The 21449-nt window shown below is 35.1% G+C and overlaps 1 protein-coding gene and 1 long non-coding RNA gene across 3 annotated transcripts in view; one reads left to right on the top strand and one right to left on the bottom strand.

Moving 5' to 3' along the window:
• LOC137392883 (max-like protein X) overlaps positions 1–11538 on the bottom strand; it is a 48433-nt gene extending 36895 nt beyond the window's left edge. The window contains exons 1-3 of one of the 2 annotated variants that reach the window (XM_068079230.1): positions 11502–11538; positions 5980–6184; positions 2842–3030 (exon numbers count right to left, since the gene is read on the bottom strand). In XM_068079230.1, coding sequence (XP_067935331.1) covers positions 2842–3030; positions 5980–6154 — 364 coding nt within the window. In that variant the 5' untranslated portion in view covers positions 6155–6184; positions 11502–11538. Of the gene's footprint in view, positions 1–2841; positions 3031–5979; positions 6185–10455; positions 10477–11501 lie in introns of those variants that run through there. The other variant, XM_068079231.1, reaches the window with a different exon arrangement.
• A 948-nt stretch (positions 11539–12486) lies between these two features.
• Positions 12487–21449, top strand: LOC137392820 (uncharacterized). Its single transcript, XR_010978251.1, has 3 exons — positions 12487–12728; positions 19483–19590; positions 20848–21449. It is a non-coding gene; the product is annotated as an uncharacterized lncRNA (long non-coding RNA).

Raw genomic sequence — 21449 nt, 5'->3', positions numbered from 1 at the left:
TCCTTTGTATTGTTTAATATATTGTAAAGGGATTTGCCGGTCTTTACTCAGGCACGATCTAAATTGCAATAATATTGCATAAATTGTAAGAGAAGTGAGTATGGTTTTCCGTTCGTTTTATTCCGAAGCAATTTCCATTAGTTGTGGAGCTGCGACTACTCTGCTCTCTTTGCGAGAGCACTCTCTCTATATACATACATTTTCCCCGAACTGTCTAATGGAACCAGGTAAGAAACCGTAAAAGAATAAATGATTAATAGACTCGCTAACATGTTGGCTTAATTACGGCCAAACTAACAAAGTATTAGTGATAAGACACATAATAAAAACAACCACAACATGCAAAATATATATAAGAGTAATTATATGTAAGTAAAACACATAATAAAAACAGACACAACATGCAATATATAAAAGTAATTATATGCGAGTATATAAAATATAAGAAATAAATTCGTGATAATAAATTTGCCTACCACCACAGCACATCATCATTAAGATATCATTTAACTAATTCTCATCCTACCGCTCAAAAATCACCACCAGCTGTCGCAGACAATAATTACTACTACTGTATGTACGAAGAGGGCATCTCTTCATTAGTTTAATGTGAATAGGCTAAATTGTGCTGCCTCAACTCTTGGCTGGCTTGATTATAGACTTTCATACACTATGTTTCCATGACTCGCATAATCCGTATGATTCACATAATTCGAACGATCCGCAAGTTGAGTTACTTAGCAATCGAGCGTTTCAATGAACACCTGGCGATGCGGATTTAACACCAGTACTTGACCCCATAGGTCAAGTACTAGCCTAATTAATGACTCTATAAGTAGCTAAGCGGTCTTGTCACGCTTAGCTTAGCAGCGATCGTTCGGAACGTTGGCGCATTGAGACTGCTGAAATCGAAATAAAAACGACTGAAGCGTGAAAATGTTTTTATTGTAATAGCCAACGATAATCAAATGCGCATTAATCGCAAGTACCATTTCCATGATTCGCAAGCACGATGGATTCGATAAAGTTTTGCGATCGCAAAACTCTTAGCTTGCGAATTTATGCCGTTTCCATGACGCGGATAACTTGCGGATTGGCTCTAATTTGCGAATTATGCGGATCATGGAAACGCAGTGATAGACTATTTTCATACTAATAATAGTTATTACATTGTAACTTAGGTACATTGTACATAACATGTAATCCTGTTAGCAATAATTGTCTTAAAGATAATTTATTTATATATGGCTGTATTATTTGTTTTCGAATAGACCGGTTTTGCTAGATTAATTCTAAGATTAATCGAAGATTAACTGGTTCCGACCAGTTATTAATCGCGATTAATTTTTATAATCATTGTGCAGCTCTAACTAAAATTGTTTGTAACTAAACACAGGCAGCTATATAGTAAGTTTACGTACTATTTTTGACTCCTTTTAAAGCATTGACAATTTCTTTCTTTTGAAGTGGCACATACTGCTGACAACATAAAGCAGTAGTAGTCCAGTATGTTACTAGTGGACCAGTATGTTACTAGTGGACCAGTATGTTACTACTGGACCAGAATGTTATTAGTGGACCAGTATGCTATTAGTGGACCAGTATGTTACTAGTGGACCAGAATGTTATTGGTGGACCAGTATGTTATTAGTGGACCAGTATGTTATTAGTGGACCAGTATGTTACTAGTGGACCAGTATACTATTAGTGGACCAGTATGTTATTAGTGGACCGGAATGTTATTTGTAGACCTGTATACTATTAGTGGACCAGTATGTTATTAGTGGACCAGTATGTTATTAGTGGACCAGTATGCTATTAGTGGACCAGTATGTTATTAGTGGACCAGTATGTTATTAGTGGACCAGTATGCTATTAGTGGACCAGAATGTTATTAGTGGACAAGTATGTTATTAGTGGACCAGTATGCTATTAGTGGACCAGAATGTTATTAGTGGACCCGTATGTTACTAGTGGCCCAGTATGTTACTAGTGGACCAGTATGTTATTAGTGGACCAGTATGCTATTAGTGGACCAGTATGTTATTAGTGGACCAGTATGTTATTAGTGGATCAGAATGTTACTAGTGGACCAATATGCTATTAGTGGACCAGTATGTTATTAGTGGACCAGTATGCTATTAGTGGACATGTATGTTATTAGTGGACCAGTATGTTACTAGTAGACCAGTATGTTACTAGTGGACCAGTATGTTATTAGTGGACCAGTATACTATTAGTGAACCAGTATGTTATTAGTGGACCGGAATGTTATTTGTAGACCCGTATACTATTAGTGGACCAGTATGTTATTAGCGGACCAGTATGTTATTAGTGGACCAGTATGCTATTAGTGGACCGGATTGTTATTAGTGGACCAGTATGTTATTAGTGGACCAGTATGCTATTAGTGGACCAGAATGTTATTAGTGGACCAGAATGTTACTAGTGGACCAGTATGCTATTAGTGGACCAGTATGTTACTAGTGGACCAGTATGTTATTAGTGGACCAGTATGCTATTAGTGGACCAGAATGTTATTAGTGGACCAGAATGTTACCAGTGGACCAGTATGCTATTAGTGGACCAGTACATTACTAGTGGACCAGTATGCTATTAGTGGACCAGTATGTTATTAGTGGACCAGTATGTTACTAGTGGACCAAAATCAGAATCAATTTCATCATTCAGAATGAGTTGTTTGCATGATTTGTTTGAAACAAATAATAGCTAAAGAAACCCAATGTCTACAAGCAATCTACCTTAACTGGATGATAAATGAATCTGGCAAGTATTACAGCGTGCCAAGACACAGGTGCAAACTAGGACAAATACACTTACAGCGCTGCAAGACAGCTGCCTTGCTGAGCTTTGAAGCAGCGGTTCCATCTCCGGCATGACACGTTGGAACAACCTCCATCAACCTCTCATAGCCAAGTTTAATGGCGTCACGCCGTTTTTGCTCAGCATATGTATGCGCCTCTCTTCGTCGATCCCTTGAACTTGTTCCAGTCTCGCTGTCATCACCGTCTGTGTAGAAAATACCTAGCTAGTATATATAAAGCTAGCAAACTCCAAAGCCTGTCATAAAGAAGTTCTCAGTGGACAAATGGGAATACAGCTCTCATTCCTTATCATTGATGATCTCTTTCCATATCTAGTTTGCCTTCTCATTAAATGGGATTTAAGATTACGTCACCTATGCTTTATGTTAACCACATGTAGATGAGACAGTGATAAAACATTTTGTTCAAAGTATATACAATGTATATAAAATATATATACAATAGAATGAACTATGGCTATATTGAGCTATGGATATAGTTCACTATAGCTATAGTGAACTATGGCTATAATGAACTATGGCTATAGTGAACTATGGCTATACTGAACTATGGCTATAGTGAACTATGGCTATAGTTCACTATAGCTATAGTGAACTATGGCTATAGTGAACTATGGCTATAGGGAACTGGCTATATTGAACTATGGATATAGTTCACTATAGCTATAGTGAACTATGGCTATAGTGAACTATGGATATAGTGAACTATGGCTATATTGAACTATGGATATACCCTAGGACACTTATATTTCGTTAGTACATGTATTTAGTTTCGTGAGTAGCGTACAGAGTAAAATTTCGCTGCAACTTAATTTCGTGGATCTGATGAGTGCGAAAATATAGTGATGTGAAAACAAATGCAGTAAAACAAACATAATTAGATTCCTCAGGTGCAGTTCACTAGTAAAAAAAAATTTCAATTTGGGACTAGTTCGTATTTGTGAACCGCGGGAAGATTTGTGTGGGCGAGATCGACAATGCAACTTGATCGCTTCCTGCTATTTATTTCTTGGACTATCCATGACGTCGAGGTCCTTGCCGCCGTGACTGATGTGGCACCAATATTATATCTCAAGTATTTATAGCACGCGGTGGCCATGGCTCAAGGTTGTTATTGTTTTTGGTTGGTAATAAAATTCATCGCTACAATAATTATTATTTAATTTTATGACTTTCCCTATCAGACTTTCATCCTCATCAGCTACAAATTCAGTGACTAAACTAATATCATCACCTTCCTCATTTGTCTTGGCTTTTCCACAGGCCCGTATTCCCTGGGGCGGCTGGCCGGCTGAGCCGCCCCAACTTTTTAGGAATCTTTGGCGGTTAAGTATAGGTAGTCAAACTCGGAGAACTCGCCCTCGGATAAAATGTAAAATGTTATCACGAACACTTGGTTAACTCAAACGGATTTGTTTGGTCCGTTCCCACCCAATGATAAACTGCTTTAGATAACTCGACCTCAACATCATTAACTCGAACAGTTATTTGCCCAACGGCTACGGGAACGGTTTTTATCGCTGTAGAATATCACTTTATTCCAAGCCATAGAGATAAATGTTAACTTTCAATAGTTCTTGGGCGTCATTATTATCATGATCTGCAAAATATAAAGGTTTGCAAAAGGTCAAGTTTTACCAAACATTCGTTTGGCAATGGCCCAACGAAAGAGTAAAAACCTTCGGATGAACTTGAAATAAAATCAGCCAAATTGATCTTTGTTAAAACGCTCAAAAGAAAAAAGATGTCTTTTTTCTGAGCGTTTCAACTGCGGTCAAGTTTAGCCTATCTTAATCTGAAAACGTCCTGGTAGTCACATCACCTACAACAAACAAATCTCAAATAATAGAAAAAATGTTTATATTTTCTGATCAAATCTTTTAAAACTTTACGTGAGATGCCCGGTTGAGGCCCTACATGAAATAAACCTGTTGAGGGGGCTGATACTGCCCCTCCAAACCCCCAGATGCTCATAACTAGTCGCCTAATATTAGCTGTCGTAATTTGCAACCAGGCAATACAGGCCTGCTTTTTCAAAAGAACTTGTTATCTCAATTTGCTTTGCAATGCTGCTCAGTTGGCGTATTAACTATATTGAGTTTAGCAGAAATTGCCCAATGAGCCCACACACAGAGGTTACCTGCATCTCTAATATGACGATTTTATTGTGAATACCAATGAACAAAGCTATTTAATTGCGCTTTTTCGCTCGTTCGTTATGATAGTTTAGTTTCGCTCATGAAATTTTCGCGAGAGGATGACTGCGCGAAAATGCGAAAGTTAGATGCCGCGAATACATAAGTGTCCTAAGGTAGTTCACTATAGCTATAGTGAACTATGGCTATAGTGAACTATGGCTATATTAAACTATGGCTATAGTGAGCTACCAGTGTGTTCTTAGTAATGCTGCTAGCAAAATTGAAAAAGGGCTTTTTCATGATCACCAAGTTTCCTTAAGCCTGGTTCCCATATACACCATATATGAGAACCCTATACCCATATATGCATATATACCCATATTGAAGCACCGGTGGCAGGATCGCAGGGCTATCGGCGGTGAAATGAGAACCTACGCGCCCAGTATCGCTGGTAGTGGCAGGCGGTCAACGTAAGAGTTTAGCGCTGTTCAAAATTCGCAAGAAGCCACGAGCAAATAACTCCTGAAATGCACTGTACAGTGAAGGTCAGCATTTTCGAAACAGCAGTGCGGGTGGCGATTTTTATGCAATCAATAGCGACACAATTTTTTGGTTCATGTTCACTATAAACAGAGACACAGTTTTATGTGAACATAAGCAGCCAAGCCTAGGGCCACAGCCGTTTTGTTGCGTGAGATGACCGCCGGAGTTTCGCAGCTGATATGGGAATCAGGCTATAGTGTTATTTTCCAAAATATCATTGTAATTTACCCATTAAAAACAAAAGCAATTATAAAAAGAACAAATCAAAAGCAAAATCTGCCTGTTTCCTCACGGCAAGATGTTGTAGGTAAAATACAAACAACAAATAAAAACAAAAAATAAAACCTGTATTAAGAATGTCTTTCCAAAATGGCAAATTCTAGAGGTAAACTAAACCATCTCATACACCATCATCTAAAGACTTGGAAGGCGAATGACCAAAATTCTACATACCAGATGCATGTTGGCCAGTGAACCGGTCTAAAGATGCTCCCTTACTGTCAACAGCCTCATCCGATAACACATCTGAAGATTTTGCAATATCTTGGGACGCCAGAATGTGAAGAACATCTGGTTTAATCTCAGAAGTGTTTGAAGCCTCGCCCCCGCTAGAAGAGTGCCGTCTCATAACCAGCTCGAACTTTTGCTAGGTTACTCGCTGCAAATGTGATAACTTCATAGAGTTCTCACACATTCCTCCAATAAGATAGGGTGCACATGCCATTGAGCTAATTATAAATCTCATATGCAAATCATTGCCAAAAAACTGCTGAGCACGTATGGCAGCAATGACGGAGGAGTATTTTCATCTGCTAGTAACACTAACAGATGAACATAGCAGCAAGTTCAGTGCTGCGTTTCATGGCCCATTGCCATATAACTTCTATCTAACAAATTGCATGGTTATAAAACTTGTAACACGCTCGTTATCAGTAGAGGGATTACGGACAAATGGTTTGCACATTTTAACTGTTACAGTAGACAATTTGGTGTTCTGTCTGGAAAGCTAATGTCTCGTTTATGTTCCGTAAGAATGACTGTCATTGGTGGTGTTGCCGAGGTTCAATCTGAACAAAATATGTGTTATTCACTTTCAACAAAAAATAGCCGTCATTGATGCTGTTAGGTGCTCAAGATGCTGTTAGTTGTGTTCAAGGTTGGAGCTATTTTTTCTGTATTTCTGTACATATCATAATGGCACTATATTTTGTGATAATTTGACGATTGTGTTAGTAAAATATTTAACGGAATTAAATAACGACCATTCCTTTTATTCATTTCCTTTGACATAATGATTCTCATAATGCACGGAATCAATATTATCCGTGGATCTTACAATTGTAAATCATATGAACTTGAGCTTAAACTTTGCTTGAGTATTTCAAGTTTTAGCCATTCAAACTTATATAACTGGTAGTGCTAACACTAAACATCGATGCATTTGATTATTTGCTGAGTGACAAACTTTGAGGGATTATGTTTGTAAGGATGCAATGTAGTTTGCTTAATTTATTCAATAACCAAAAACCATGATAAACCTCTTATTTAGTTAAATATAATATTTAGACGAGTGCATGAAAAAACTATGCAGGAAATAAAAGTAAAAACCTAAAACATATATACAAACTAAATTAATAATCAACAAAAGGAGGGTTTTATTGTTACGTTACTTTGGAGACAAGTGAACAGAAGCACAGGCTAAGCAATGCCAAGGCCTGGTGACAGAAGTAATACAAATATGATGCATAACTTACTTGGCTTACACTAAATACATTGTAAATTGGCTTAATCTATATATATATATATATATGTATATAAATATATAGATTAAGTATATTAAATATATATATCACTAATTTCGGATTCTATTTGTAACTTTTACTTACGAAACTTGAAGTTTTTAGAAATTTCAGACATTGTATGTTGGGAATTACTTCATACTTTGAAATACATTGTTTACCCAAATTGTATGACATTTGTGGAACAATTTGTATGCGGAAATGATGGTAAGTTGAACTTTGACTGTACATAGCATGAAATTATCTAATGTCAAACTCCCTCAAAGGCTTTTCTGAATCTAACCCTATTCAGTTATCAGTTTCTATATATAAAACCTGGTGATTTTGCAACTGCTTACTTGTATTCTCATGACAATCACTGCTAGCTATAATGTCTTTAATGCCAAACATGCCATTTGGACGAAGGACTTCATGAATATGCCAAATAATTTAGCATTTTAGGTTTTATGATATGATTTGTATTAAAAATATAACAGATGCTAATAGGACAAGGCTATTTTTGGCATCATTGTGACGTGCGGGAAATTTGAATGCTTCCTCGCATACTTTCCAAGCCCAGATGTGAACTTCTGCTGTCATTTATGCTGTTTTAGGCAGCACTTGACACCAACTATCACTGAATGAGATTTCATCCTTGTCATGCAACGCATTGAAAAATTATTAAATATTAAAGCTGGTGTGATGCACGGGACCATAATTTGATATGAAAAACTACTCTGTGGTCAATTGCAAAAATCCTCACAAGTTTTTGACTCATGACATTATTGTTCGACAAGCTCAGAGCTCTACTATTTTCTACTAGAAATAGGAACTTTTTTTAGGCCCGAGTTTAATGATTCTGTGAGGTTTAAAAGAAGGCAACCACCTGTGACGCGCGAGACAAAAATAGCATGAAAATCCAGCATTTTTCTACGTTTTGCAGATATTAAACAACAAATTGTCATGATTTGGAGTTACAACAGCAATATACATGTGGCAAACCAATTAATAATTTAAAATTGGGATATATTATACTTATTTTATTTAACCATGAAACATAAGACACATACAATTAAAAGATTGTCAGACTTTCATGTATTTTTTTCTTAGAATCGTCATATTTTGCCATTATTATTTCCTCATTTTCTAGTACAAAAGTACCTCAGTGGCCTGATAGTTCTTGCTGGTGCAATAACTAGAAATGGTTTAAGAAGACAGTTCCTGTGGGTGGTTCTTTTGTCATTGGGGTTTGGCCACATGAACCTCTTGCGTGCATGGTGCATGTACTTCATAGTGTAGCTACTTTCATTGGCTTCCGCTGTGAGAATTTCTCCAATGTTAACTTCAGAGTCATAAGCCAATGCAACCAACATTTGTGGTGAAACTGCATTAGTGTTTGTGAAATATCTCCTGTGGTTACCTCTTGATTAGGTTTGCTGCTCTGTGTGTGTAGAATTGGCTGCCAAGCGGAAGAACACTATTCCATCAGAATAACATCAGTATCTTCTTTATTTGCTATGCGATGCCACAATTGAATGCCATGATTTAGAGGCACAGTGGACCAGCATTCTTTGCAGATCCGTGCTGTTTCAGTAATCATATCTTCTGAGATGTAGAATATCTTTATTGGTTTCGATGATTTGGAAGTTATTGTCGTTGCAGCTTCCACAAATGACTTTGCCGAGTTCATGACATACCTTTTCCGGTACATTTCCATTAGAACCTGTCATTTGATACTTTCCCTCAATACCATCTATTGCACTTTTGCCATGCAATGTAATTTTTGCAACCATACTTTGAAAACACATATTTGGCAACTAATATGCTTTCTAGTCTCGTGCACCGAGAGAGATCGTCACGAATAATCAGTATATATAATCATCCAAAAAATTGTTAGAGCTCCCAAGTGATGTAATAGTAGCATGCTTGCCGTTGAATCTGGAGCCTGAATTTAAGTATTGTGCGGAGTATTTTTAATCCCTTTTAGCAAGGCTTCAGACAAACGAACAGACATTGCTCTTATTATAGCAGATCAAACTACCAACTTTGTGTAGAAAAATTATATATTACAAAAATGTAGCCTAGTTTTTATACCATTTAGTTAACCGTCAACCATGTTTGGTCGTTTAAAAAAACAACTGTCATACTGACCTGAAGTTTCAACTACTCATAACAACCAATCATAGATAGAGTTTGCGTCTATTCATTTTTATAAACAGTTGTTTTTGCGGTTGAAAGGCAGTCAGAATTTAGTTGGTATGGTGAGACATACTATGATACCAAAATAAACATATTGAAATATAAAACATCTTCGTTAGTTAATTTTAACAGCTTGCATCATCTGGTTGTGGTGGTATATACATAGTCTGCTATCGGCTATGATATATGGTGTCTGTACTACTAGCTCTTGCTTGATTTGCACTGAGCTACACATAGTCTGTTATTGGCCGTGATATAGAGGGTCTGTACTGTCGGCTCTGGTTAGAGTTGCGCTGGTATATACACAGTCTGCTATCGGATGTGATATAAGGAGTCTGTACTATCAGCTCTTGCTTGATTTGTGCAGAGCTACACGTGGTCTGTTATCGGCTGTGTTGTCTGTATTGAGAGTCAGAGTCTGTATTGTCGGTTCTTGCTGGAGTTGCGCTGGTATATAAACATTCTGCTACTGGCTGTGAAATACGGAGTCTGTATTATCAGCTCTTGCGTGATGTGCGCTAGTTTACAGTCTGGTATCGGCTGTAATATAAAGAGTCTGTATTGTCAGTTCTTGCTGGAATTATGCTGTTATATACACTGTATGTTATGAGCTGTGATATAGAGAGTCTCCACTACTGACTCCTGTCCTGCGCCGGTTGTGCAAAAATGCGTAGTCAATCATCGGCAGCTTCTTGGCAACTAGACAAAAGCGTCAGTTCCTACTTGCCTGATACAGGGTTCCCTGATTTTACTTCATTTTCAGTTGCATAACGTAAAATTTTTTATGGACAGTTGGTTAAACAAAGGTTTGCTTAGCCAGTTAAAGCACACTATAAGTCCAAAACCAAGCAATATAGCACCATATAAGCCCATAGAGACTTTTCCCATGCTATTATTCAGTTTCTTTCAAGACAAAAGTCTGCTAGCTTACAAGTTTTACTAAAGCTTTTACCTTCACATGATTTTCTAGCCTGTTTTTCTGTAAAGGAATCACGTGTTTTTTAAAATAAAAGAATGATAGGTACTTTACAAATCCTACCGTATTTGTTGGCAGAATTTCTTACATTGTAGGTCCAGATCAGAACGAATCTACGAACGAACGACCAGAACGATCGAAACGAATAAGCACAAATAATAAAGTCGTTAGATCAAGTTAGAAGTAGTAGCTTACCAGAGGGTTTTACAAAAGATGCTACAGGTTAAACTAAAAATGACTTGCTACTTACTAGCCATGTGATCTAACAACTGCAATCTTAAAATCCCATTAAGTTAGCTTAAAATTGGTGTATAACTCATGTCTCACGCCAACTTGCTTGTTTTTTCAGATTTATTGACAAAATACCACAATTTTTCAAAATGTAGATAAAAGCACAATTAAAAGCTATAAAACTAATTGCTCTGCACTTGATAGTTTTATTCAAAATATTTAGCCATCTAACTGGCTCTTTGTTGCGCATAATGGTAGTCTCATACCTGCCAACTCTCATGCATTGGGCGTGAGACTCACGCAATCACCCCAAAGAAAAAATGAAAATGCGTGAGATTTTTGCCCCAATTTCCCCAATTTTATATATACTATCATTGATACATCAATTGCCCCAAAACCAAATCTCACGCATTGCCAAACTCTTGGGTTGGCAGGTCTGGGTAGTCTACGCCTATCTAATATATGGCGTGTGTCAAATTACGCAAACAAGTACCGATTACGAACAGTGTTGAACCCCTTAGCACGTCTTCATGAAATATTTATAGCCAAACGCGTCATTTTTACATTGCCTTTCTAATAACATTAATAGCATTAAGTTTTATCAAGCAACAGAAGCGGCAATCAAAATAAAAAGAAGCGAAAAATTAGTTATAGAACTTGCTGGTGTAAAAAAACAATAATAAAACATGCAGTTCAACAGCTGCCGTAATATGTTTAAATACATAAATCTACCAGTGTGATAAGACGAGCAATAGGATGATATAATAAATTGTACAAAATGTATAGCTGACCTCAACTTAGTTATAACTGCGGATTCTGATGCTAGTCCAAGGCTGAGAGAGTGAGAGGTCGATAGACTCTCAACTAAGCAACTTCACTACGCGTGAGGGCGAGCAAATTTCAGACCCACTTAATCCTTTTGTTGGAAGTACGTCGCGCCATTTTTGTTGGTAAGCTACGTTTGTTTTCTGGTTGTATTGTTTTGACTTTGTTTTTTAGATTCAAAGATTAAATAGTTTCAATACATGTTTTAAATACTGCAGAATGTGGAAAACTGTCGTTGCGAAAAAATTCATTGTTTCCGTCTGCCTTCCATTCACTATTTTTATAAGTGGTTTTTGTGATGTTGCTGCCATTTCATTATTATTATTTATTATTATTATTATTATTAACTAGTACTACTTTATTACTAGTGCTGAATACTACACGCTTACCTACTGTTTCCAATGTTGATTCCTCTTCTCACCCACTCCCACTGCTATTACTTTTTTATTCTAAGTTATTATTCAATAATAAAAAACCATTATTATTCTTATAAAATAATTATCATTTAATTTAATTAGTTACTTATTGCCTGTTTCTCAAATCTCATCGATCGGACTACCAATTAATATTATTATATTATTGCTATTATAACTATTTTTAAACAATAATAATTATCACATTTTTGACCCACTGATATGAGTAAAATAACTCATATTCATTTAGCCATTACTATTCCCAGTTCCCAGCAGTGCCTGGTTGCTTATCACATAATTATTGAGATTCGGAGTTGCCGCTCCATGATTATATTGTTGGCCTAGTGACAGACAACTCACACTTGACAAGACAGTATAATAGCAAGTGCATTTCTTTTCCTTGGGCAGTCTATACCGAGATACTGAACAGACTACACCTCAGATAATATACCTTTACTTACTGTTAACGACAACCAGGAACATGTAATTCTATAGTATACTAAACTAATATTAGCACTTACCCTAGTTATATAGAGGGAAGGGCTAAGGAGCGGAGAGTGAGATAGCTAGTGGTGAGCTAGGAGAAGATAGCTTCCATTTGGAGACAGACACTTGGCCACATGAAACTAGAACTATTATAGAAAAGGACAAAGAACTATATGCAGTAGTGGTCCTCCAAGCCACACAGACACTCGCCACAGAGAGAGACAAATATTCGTCATATATTCACGGCAAGGACAAAGAACATCGCTGGGTTGTGCTCTACACATAATACAAGAGGTATGACTATTAGTTAAATAGAAACTGAACATTTGAGTTATATCACCACACAGGCCACACGCGCCTTTCATTAATTAGAAGACTTACTACTTGTGTCACATATTGTGCTGATATACATCGATTACGCCTACAAGACAATATGCCTACAAGAGGCATACCTGCCAACTCTCACGCATTGGGCGTGAGACTCACACAATCACCCCAAAGAAAAAATGAAAATGCGTGAGATTTTTGCCCCAATTTCAAAAATTTTATATATGCTATCATTAATACATCAATTGCCCCAAAACCAAATCTCACGCATTGCGCCACTCGTGGGTTGGCAGGTCTGACGAGAGGTTATGCCTGCAAGTGATTTTCTCTACTGGAGATTACATCTATAAGCTGAGAGATTATGCCTATGATCTAGGATATTAGGCCTACTCTAATTCTGTGATGTATAAAATAAGGGATGACATGGTGAATGTATATTTTGCTAGTGCGTGTGTGGGTGTATTGTATATGTAAATAAAGTATCTTCAGGTCAGATAATATTTCCCTTCTACACAAAAAATACATCAATAAGTAAAGTACAATACACCTACGAAGTGTATATATGTCCATACATTTTATATGAATAATTATGTATTATTCAGTGTACAGTATATATCCATACATATATATTATACAGCATATATAGTATATATATGTTAGCAGTATATGTATATATGTATACATACCGTACTATACGCATGCACACACACACTTTTAACTAGAAGACAAAACACACATAGGTAGGTATCAATAATGGCAAAAATTATTAATTTGCGCATTACTTACACATTACTGGACACAGAGCAATGTTCCCATTTTTATAGTCATCAAACAAAATATGTAAGTTTACCCTGAGTAGATTATTGGGATCTACTCAGGGTAATTAATAGTAATTTTAACAGCTGCTGATTTGCAACAAAACAAAAACTGTTTTCTGAAGTTAAAACCATATTTTTACCAGGGTTGGGTAATTGATTTTATTCCAAATAGATCTATTTGCAAATTCAAATACCAATTACTATATTTATTTGACTTGGTATTTGGTTTCGAGAATTTCCAGTATTTGGTATTTTATTTGGTATTTGGTTCTTAGATTTCTCAGTATTTGGTATTTGATTTTGTATTTGATTTTGATTTTTCCCAGTATTACTATTTGCTTTGGTATTTAGTTTCGAGAATTTTCAGTATTTGGTATTTTATTTGGTATTGGTTCTTAGATTTCTCAGTATTTGGGATTTGATTTTGTATTTGATTTTGAAATTTCCCAGTATTGCTATTTGATTTGGTATTTAGTTTCAAGAATTTTTAGTAATTGGTATTTTATTTGATATTTGGTCCTGAGATTTCCCAGTATTACTGTTTTATTTGATATTTGGTTCTGTGACTTCCTAGTATTTACTATTTGATTTGGTATTTGGTTTGAACAATTGCCAGTAATTGGTATTTCACTTGGTATTTGGTTCTCAAATTTCCCAGTGGTACTATTTGATTTGGTATTTGATTTACAAAATTGTGAGTATTTGATATTTTATTTGGTATACAAGATTTTAAATGAAATTCAAATATTTTATTTGTTTCCAATGTTTTTGGTACCTTGATATAATAGTGTATTTTATTCTTTAGAACTCGCAATCACAATAAGCCATTCTGTATTTGTCTCGATTTTCTGTCAATATTATCTTTATTAAATTTGAACACACTATGAATAATGTAGTACCTTTAAAATTACTGTCAACCATAAACAATTTTTTGTCTACATTATATTGATTCAATTTAAATGTAACATAAATACGTAATAAATAATGTATACACTTGTATATGGGCAGAGTTGTTGGATGTGAACATGATCAGTGATTTTTAAATAATTTGATAATTCAGTCTACAAAGAAATTTAATTTGGTCTTGATATTTTCCAGTATTTAATATTTAGCATTGTTAGCAATGATGTTGATATTGAATTGACATTTCCCATTATTCAATTTAAAGTCGGCTCCGTAAGATGTTACATCATTTGATTCTGAAATTTCCCAGTAGCCTACTGTTATTTGATATTTGGTTTCTAAAATTTTCAGTATTTGGTATTTTATTTGGTATTTGATTCGGAAATTTCACAATATAACTATTTGATTTGATATTTGATGTTGAGAAATTGCAGTGTTTGGTAATTTATTTGGTATTTTAATATAAAATTTCCCATTATCCCTATTTGATTTGGTATTTGGTACTGAGATTTCCAAGTATTTGATATTTTGTTTGGTATTTCGTTTTGAAATTTCCAAGAATTACTATTTGATTTGGAAATTGGTTTCAAGAATTGCCAGAATTTGGTATTTTGTCTTGGGAATTTCACGTATTACTATTTGATTTGATATTTGGTCTGAACAATTTCCAGTATTAGGTATTTCACTTGGTATTTGGTTCTCAAATTTCCCAGTGGTACTATTTGATTTGGTATTTGATTTACAAAAATTATGAGTACAGTATTTGATATTTTATTTGGTATTTGGCTCTGAGCTTTTCAAGTATTTGATAGTTTATTTAGTATTTGGTTATGATATTTTCCAGTATTTGGTATTCTAATTGGTCCGCCAAATTGGCCAATTACCCAACACTGTTTTTTACGGAGTCGTTAAGCAAAAAATAGGTCCATTAGTTTTTGAGGTTGTCAGTCTTATACATACAGACACGGCAATAGCTGAGTATTTGTATATACTATGAGCAGCCTATCGCAAAAGTGATACTCAATTGTCAGTTAATATATCACGGCATAACTTTGGAGGTAGTTGTTTATCTTCTCCTGCCTATCATTATGTCCCACTTTTACAGGCAGCCGCGTTTGCAGCTTTTTGAGACCATCGTTCATACGTTTTCAGGAAAATTGCTTGAATGTTTTTTACATCATAAATTTACCACAAAGCTTTTATAACTTGTAACTGACAAGTATGTAGCATTTGTTGCGTTTGTATTAAAGAGTTGTCAAATCATTCTCAAAACAACTCTCATGTGATCAAGCCATATTAGGCATATGGCAAGCATGCAAGTAGGCTGTAAGAAAGTGGCAGCAGATGGGAAGCCAAGGTGGAGAGACCTTTACTCTTTACCCTGACTCTGCCACAGTAAGTCCTGGTTCTCAGGCTATGAGTTGTGCTGTTTGACAACTAAATTGTTTCTAAAAAGATGGTTTGCTAAATTATATGCTAGTGTTTCTTAAATATTTTTTCTAAATATACAGCCAAATAAATTTGATTATGATGAACTGTTTACCCTTTACATGTAATATGTAAAGAAGTTTTAGCAGTTAAATCTTGTAGGATTGTTTCATCAATAACCAAAACATGGTAAATTAAATACAAAAGCTTTAAACTACTGTATATACTTAAAATATATTAATTCTATTGCAGTGTGTTTACTTAGGTATGCTAATAAATATGTTATACAGTTATTAGGTATGCTAATAAATATGTTATACAGTTATTAGGTATGCTAATAGATATGTTATACAGTTATTAGGTATGCTAATAAATATGTTATACAGTTATTAGGTATGCTAATAAATATGTTATACAGTTATTAGGTATGCTAATAAATATGTTATACAGTTATTAGGTATGCTAATAAATATGTTATACAGTTATTAGGTATGCTAATAAATATGTTATACAGTTATTAGGTATGCTAATAAATATGTTATACAGTTATTAGGTATGCTAATAAATATTTTATACAGTTATTAGGTATGCTAATAAATATGTTATACAGTTATTTACCATGATGCTAACAAAAACATTGCTAGATTAGCATCCACAAGGGGAGAAAGCGTCATAGCAGAGAATCTTTATATGGATATCTCGCAAGTCGACCATTTTAACATAGATTTTCGGTGTATAATTTAGAGGAATTACACTAACTTTACACTCACTACAGCTCTTATGCTAAATACACATTCTTGTAGTATTTTCACTCGCTGAAATTTTCCTATTTCATAAATTAAATCAGCAGATATTACAAGCTTAAGATTTATTCTACAAAACAAGAATTCAGTACAGATTGATTTGTTCAACTTCTTCATTCATCACATATTAGCATCATCATGTCAGCAATACATCTTGAAATGATAGCATTTGTACGTTCAATAGCAAATCGTCATATAACTCTCTACTGACTGTTATCATCTTTACTCAATCGACAGATGTTCTACAAAGTAGAGTAGAAGGACTTGAAAAAGCAATATGTTCTAGAGAATATTGGAGAGTATCATTATGTAATTCACTTTGTCTCGCTGGATATATCAGAAACCCAACACTGACAGTGTGATAACTTAATTTGCGAAGAATGTCGATGAGAACAAATGATAGCTACTATACAAAATGTTCTGAGTGTTCTGACTCACCATAAATTAATAAGTTAGCTGTATATATGCTATTATATATGTATATATATATATAGATATATAGATATATATATATACAGATAGATATATATATATATGCAATATGTAATAGCAATAATCATATCGCTATAATTAAGATATTGCTATTCTCACAATATGTATAGATTGCATGAAGGTTACTTCAACAAGCAAGTAGTGTTATAAATCAGCATACTATTATTGCAACTTTTCAATAAACTGCAGGCTACATGAGAATATACAAACCTTTCGGTTTTTAATAAACAAGGCTGATCTTTTTTGCAACATGAAAAAACCAATTCATTACTTGTCCAACAAGTTTATGGAAAGCCGCCAAAACCATATTTGATGTACCAGAGCACGTATGACACTTTCACTGGACCCAAGCTGTGTACAGAAAGGTACAGACATTAGGATTGGCTACTCTATTCAAAGATGACAGTAGGATTATGAAAATCATCAAATTTCTAGCTTTGCCTGTGATGCCTGCTCAACACATTGAAGAATGTTGGACCAGGTTGGCAAACAGAGATGACAGACTCAAATACGTTTGCTGAGTATATTAGGTTCACATGGATGACATCAACTATCTGGTCACCCACTTCATAATCTCAGCTCATGAGTCCTACAAGAACCAACATGACGTAAGGGTGGCACCGGCGGTTCAACCTACGGGCATTTAGCAATGGTGGCCCAAATCTCTACAAATTAATTACAGAACTATATAAAGGATCTAAATTGACAGTAATCAATGAGAAACTCATATCAGCTAAACAAAATCACAAAAAGGCTAAGAAATCATGTACAATGTAAGACAGTCCAGAGAAGGCTGATGAAACTATGGAATGATTATGACAAACGTGATACTACGACTTCGAGCCTAATGAAGGCATGTAGTCATCTTGTTTGGTATAATTATATTGGTTGATTTAAATAATGACCTCTGAAAGCGACTACCTGGGACTTGCAATTTACATATTACATCACATACATGTAAAACTAGTGTACAGCCTGCTACATGATGTTCACTTTGTATTGAATTTTTTGTCGTAGTGTTATCAATTTTATCACTATTAGCATTCCCCAGCAAAACGCAGTTTGAACTCATGACTCAATATTTTGAACAATCAACTTTGCCTGCAACACAAAATAATAAGAAACACTATATAATATATATACCAAAGATATATATCTTTGTTATACTACTGCTATGTATAGATTAGCAATAAATAAAACAATAAAACATGCTACAAGTGACCAGAAGAGTGGAATAATTGAGCTGAAAAACAATTATTCATTTGTTTAGTTCAAATAATTACATTACATTGTTATGGTTTATTCATTCACCCACACTCGTTTTAGTGTTAACTAACTATACACGAACAGACCAATGCTAAACATCTCGACTTAGTTCTCCACGAGTTGCTAACTATTAATAAATTACAAACTATTGATAAATAATAATTTGTAGTATAAAAAGGGTACTCTCATCCTTAAGTGATGATGATCTTATCATACTCATGGCATTTATCAGAGCCTGGAGATTTGAGCACACGTCTAATCGTTTTGGTAGTTCCAAGGAGCCACCAGTCGTAGCAGCGGTAGCAGTAGTGAAGAAAAGAAATATAATAAATTGATGTGTTCTTTTTATTTTATATTCACACGATTTTCGTTCTGATTGGTAGATGACATCTATCAGTAGTACATTCTACTACCAATGCCCAGTGAAACACTACTATAGCATTCTTTCTTACCGTTTTTCTTCCATTGTGTCTTCATTGATCAATCAGCGGGCACAATCTCCATAACTGCAGACCTAGTCTCCAGGAATTATTGACGTAACCTCCTATCACTTGTAGATGAAACCTGTTGTTGCCAAACTTTCTTATACCTCTTGTAGCTGAATCCTCCTGTAGGCGAAATCTCTGTAACCCATAGCGCTAATGATAATACAATAACAATGATAAATAAATGATAGATGATAATAATAATAATAGTTAATAAAGTTTTCACATTTTTCATTTCCCAATTTTTCCCCACATTCAAATAGAAATGGTTGTTGCTAAAAAGGAGTAAAATAATGTGTAGACAACATGAGAATGCAGTTATCCAGTAGTATAGAGTGAGATAGTGACAGTCATCAATATATTCTTTTTTTAACAATTTTTGGCTTCTGCTTGAGATTTCCTCTCTACATAGTTGACAGCAGAGATATCTGCTCCTCACCACCCAACTTCTTCTTCAAAGTTTGAGCAGTTGAGGACTATTTTAATGTTACTATCTGCTGCATTGCTGAAATTGTTTTGATTGCAGGGTGTTGTTCTAACCAGAACCATGCAAAACTCTTGTGCTGCATTTGGCTGCAACAACAAACTACGGCTACAACAGCTCTTCGAAAGCACTTGACAAGTCTCACCATAAGTATAAGGAACATTGTACATATGTTCTAAAATGATGTGATAGGCATCTTATCAGATCATCTTATCGTCTTATTTTTAGCAACAATTGATTCCATCAGATTGCGAAAAAATTGAGGAAATGAAAAAGTGAAATTTTATTTTTGGCTATTATTATCATCTATCATTTAGTTACCATTATTATTTCATTTTTGTCACCAGCAGTGCAATGAGTAATAGGCCTGGCAACTAATGCAAGGCATGTGTGGCGTGTGAAAAAGGTGAGACAACAGTAGTTTGGAACAGAGCAAAGATTTAGTATTATTCTTACTATTAATTATTAGTTTAGAAACACCGTTTTAATAACAATAATATTAACTGGTGGTCTGATTGATGAGAGTTGAGGAACAGGCAATAAGTAACTAAGTGCATAAGGTGATAATTATTTTGCAATAGTGATAATTATTATTGAACTATAATTTAAGAAACAGCATTTACTAAAACTACTGTGTAGTAATAAAAAACAGTACTAGTGGTTGTTGAGAGAAAGTGACAATAATCAGCAGTGCTAGTAGTATAGTACGAGTAATAGAGTAGTACTAGTAGTATAGTAGTGCTAGCAGTAGAGTAGTACTAGTAATAGAGTAATACTAGTAGTAGAGTAGTACTAGTAGTAGAGTAGTGCTAGTAGTAGAGTAGTGCTAGTAATATAGTACTAGTACTAGAGTAGTACTAGTAGTAGAGTAGTGCTAGTAGTATAGTAGTGCTAGTAGTAGAGTAGTACTAGTAATAGAGTAGTAGTAGAGTAGTGCTAGTAGTAGAGTAGTACGAGTAACAGAGTAGTACTTGTTGAGTAGTACTAGTAGTAGAGTAGTGCTAGTAGTGTAGAGTAGTGTATAGCAGTGCTAGTAGTAGAGTAGTACTAGTAATAGAGTAGTACGAGTAGTAGAGTAGTACTTGTAGAGTTGTAATAGTAGTAGAGTAGTACTAGTAGTAGAGTAGTAGTAGAGTAGTAGTAGAGTAGTACTAGTAGTAGAGTAGCACTGATATAGTACTAGTAATAGAGTAGTACTAATAGAGGAGTACTAGTAGTAAAATAGTACTAGTAGTAAAGTAGTACTAGTAGAGTAGTGCTAGTAGTACAGTAGCAGTAGTATAATAATACTACAATTAAGTGACAGCACTACTGCTAAAACCACTTATAAAAATAATGAATGAATTGTAATAGATTTTTGCAATGACAATTAGACACAATCTGCATTATTTAGGACATGTTTTGAAGGCACACACGGCTCCCTGGATCAGGATACAAGGCTAAAACAAACGGAGAACTAACATGACTTACCGTCTGAACTCCCTCCAACAAAAGGATTAAGGGCGTCCAGATTAGCTTGCGTCCAGTGACGTTGCTTACGGTAGTTAGGACTCTACCTCTATGAATGTCAGCTCCAAATATTGAGAAGCCTCGGGTGCCATTGCAAGGCCACATAAAAACTTGACTAATGTATCAATGCTGTCTTTTAAGCTACCTAGAAGATCGCACAATCAAGCGAATCGATACCTGATGTTATGTAGCTACAAGGCGATACACATCGCACTAACAGTTTTGTCACCTCATCTATGTAGTAGTTTGACCTTCAAATGTTTGTCTTTAAAGAGCACTACTGCTTGCATCGGATATACAAGGCAAACGAGAAAATAGCGGTTTCCAGTTCCACATGCAAGCTCAAGCCTTTAAATGCTATCCAGCTAAACACTCGACAGAACTAATTTTGAAGCAACTGCTTCAATAACTACCAATGAATTCTTACAGACCAGAAATCCATTCACCTTGTTGTTATGTGATTCTATATCAAAGGGATCTTAATTAAATTTAACATGTTT

The sequence above is a fragment of the Watersipora subatra genome, chromosome 4 (assembly GCF_963576615.1).
Source record: "Watersipora subatra chromosome 4, tzWatSuba1.1, whole genome shotgun sequence".
Taxonomy (NCBI): domain Eukaryota; kingdom Metazoa; phylum Bryozoa; class Gymnolaemata; order Cheilostomatida; family Watersiporidae; genus Watersipora; species Watersipora subatra.
Note: the sequence above shows the minus strand (reverse complement) of the source record. Positions and strands in the feature narration are given on the sequence as shown.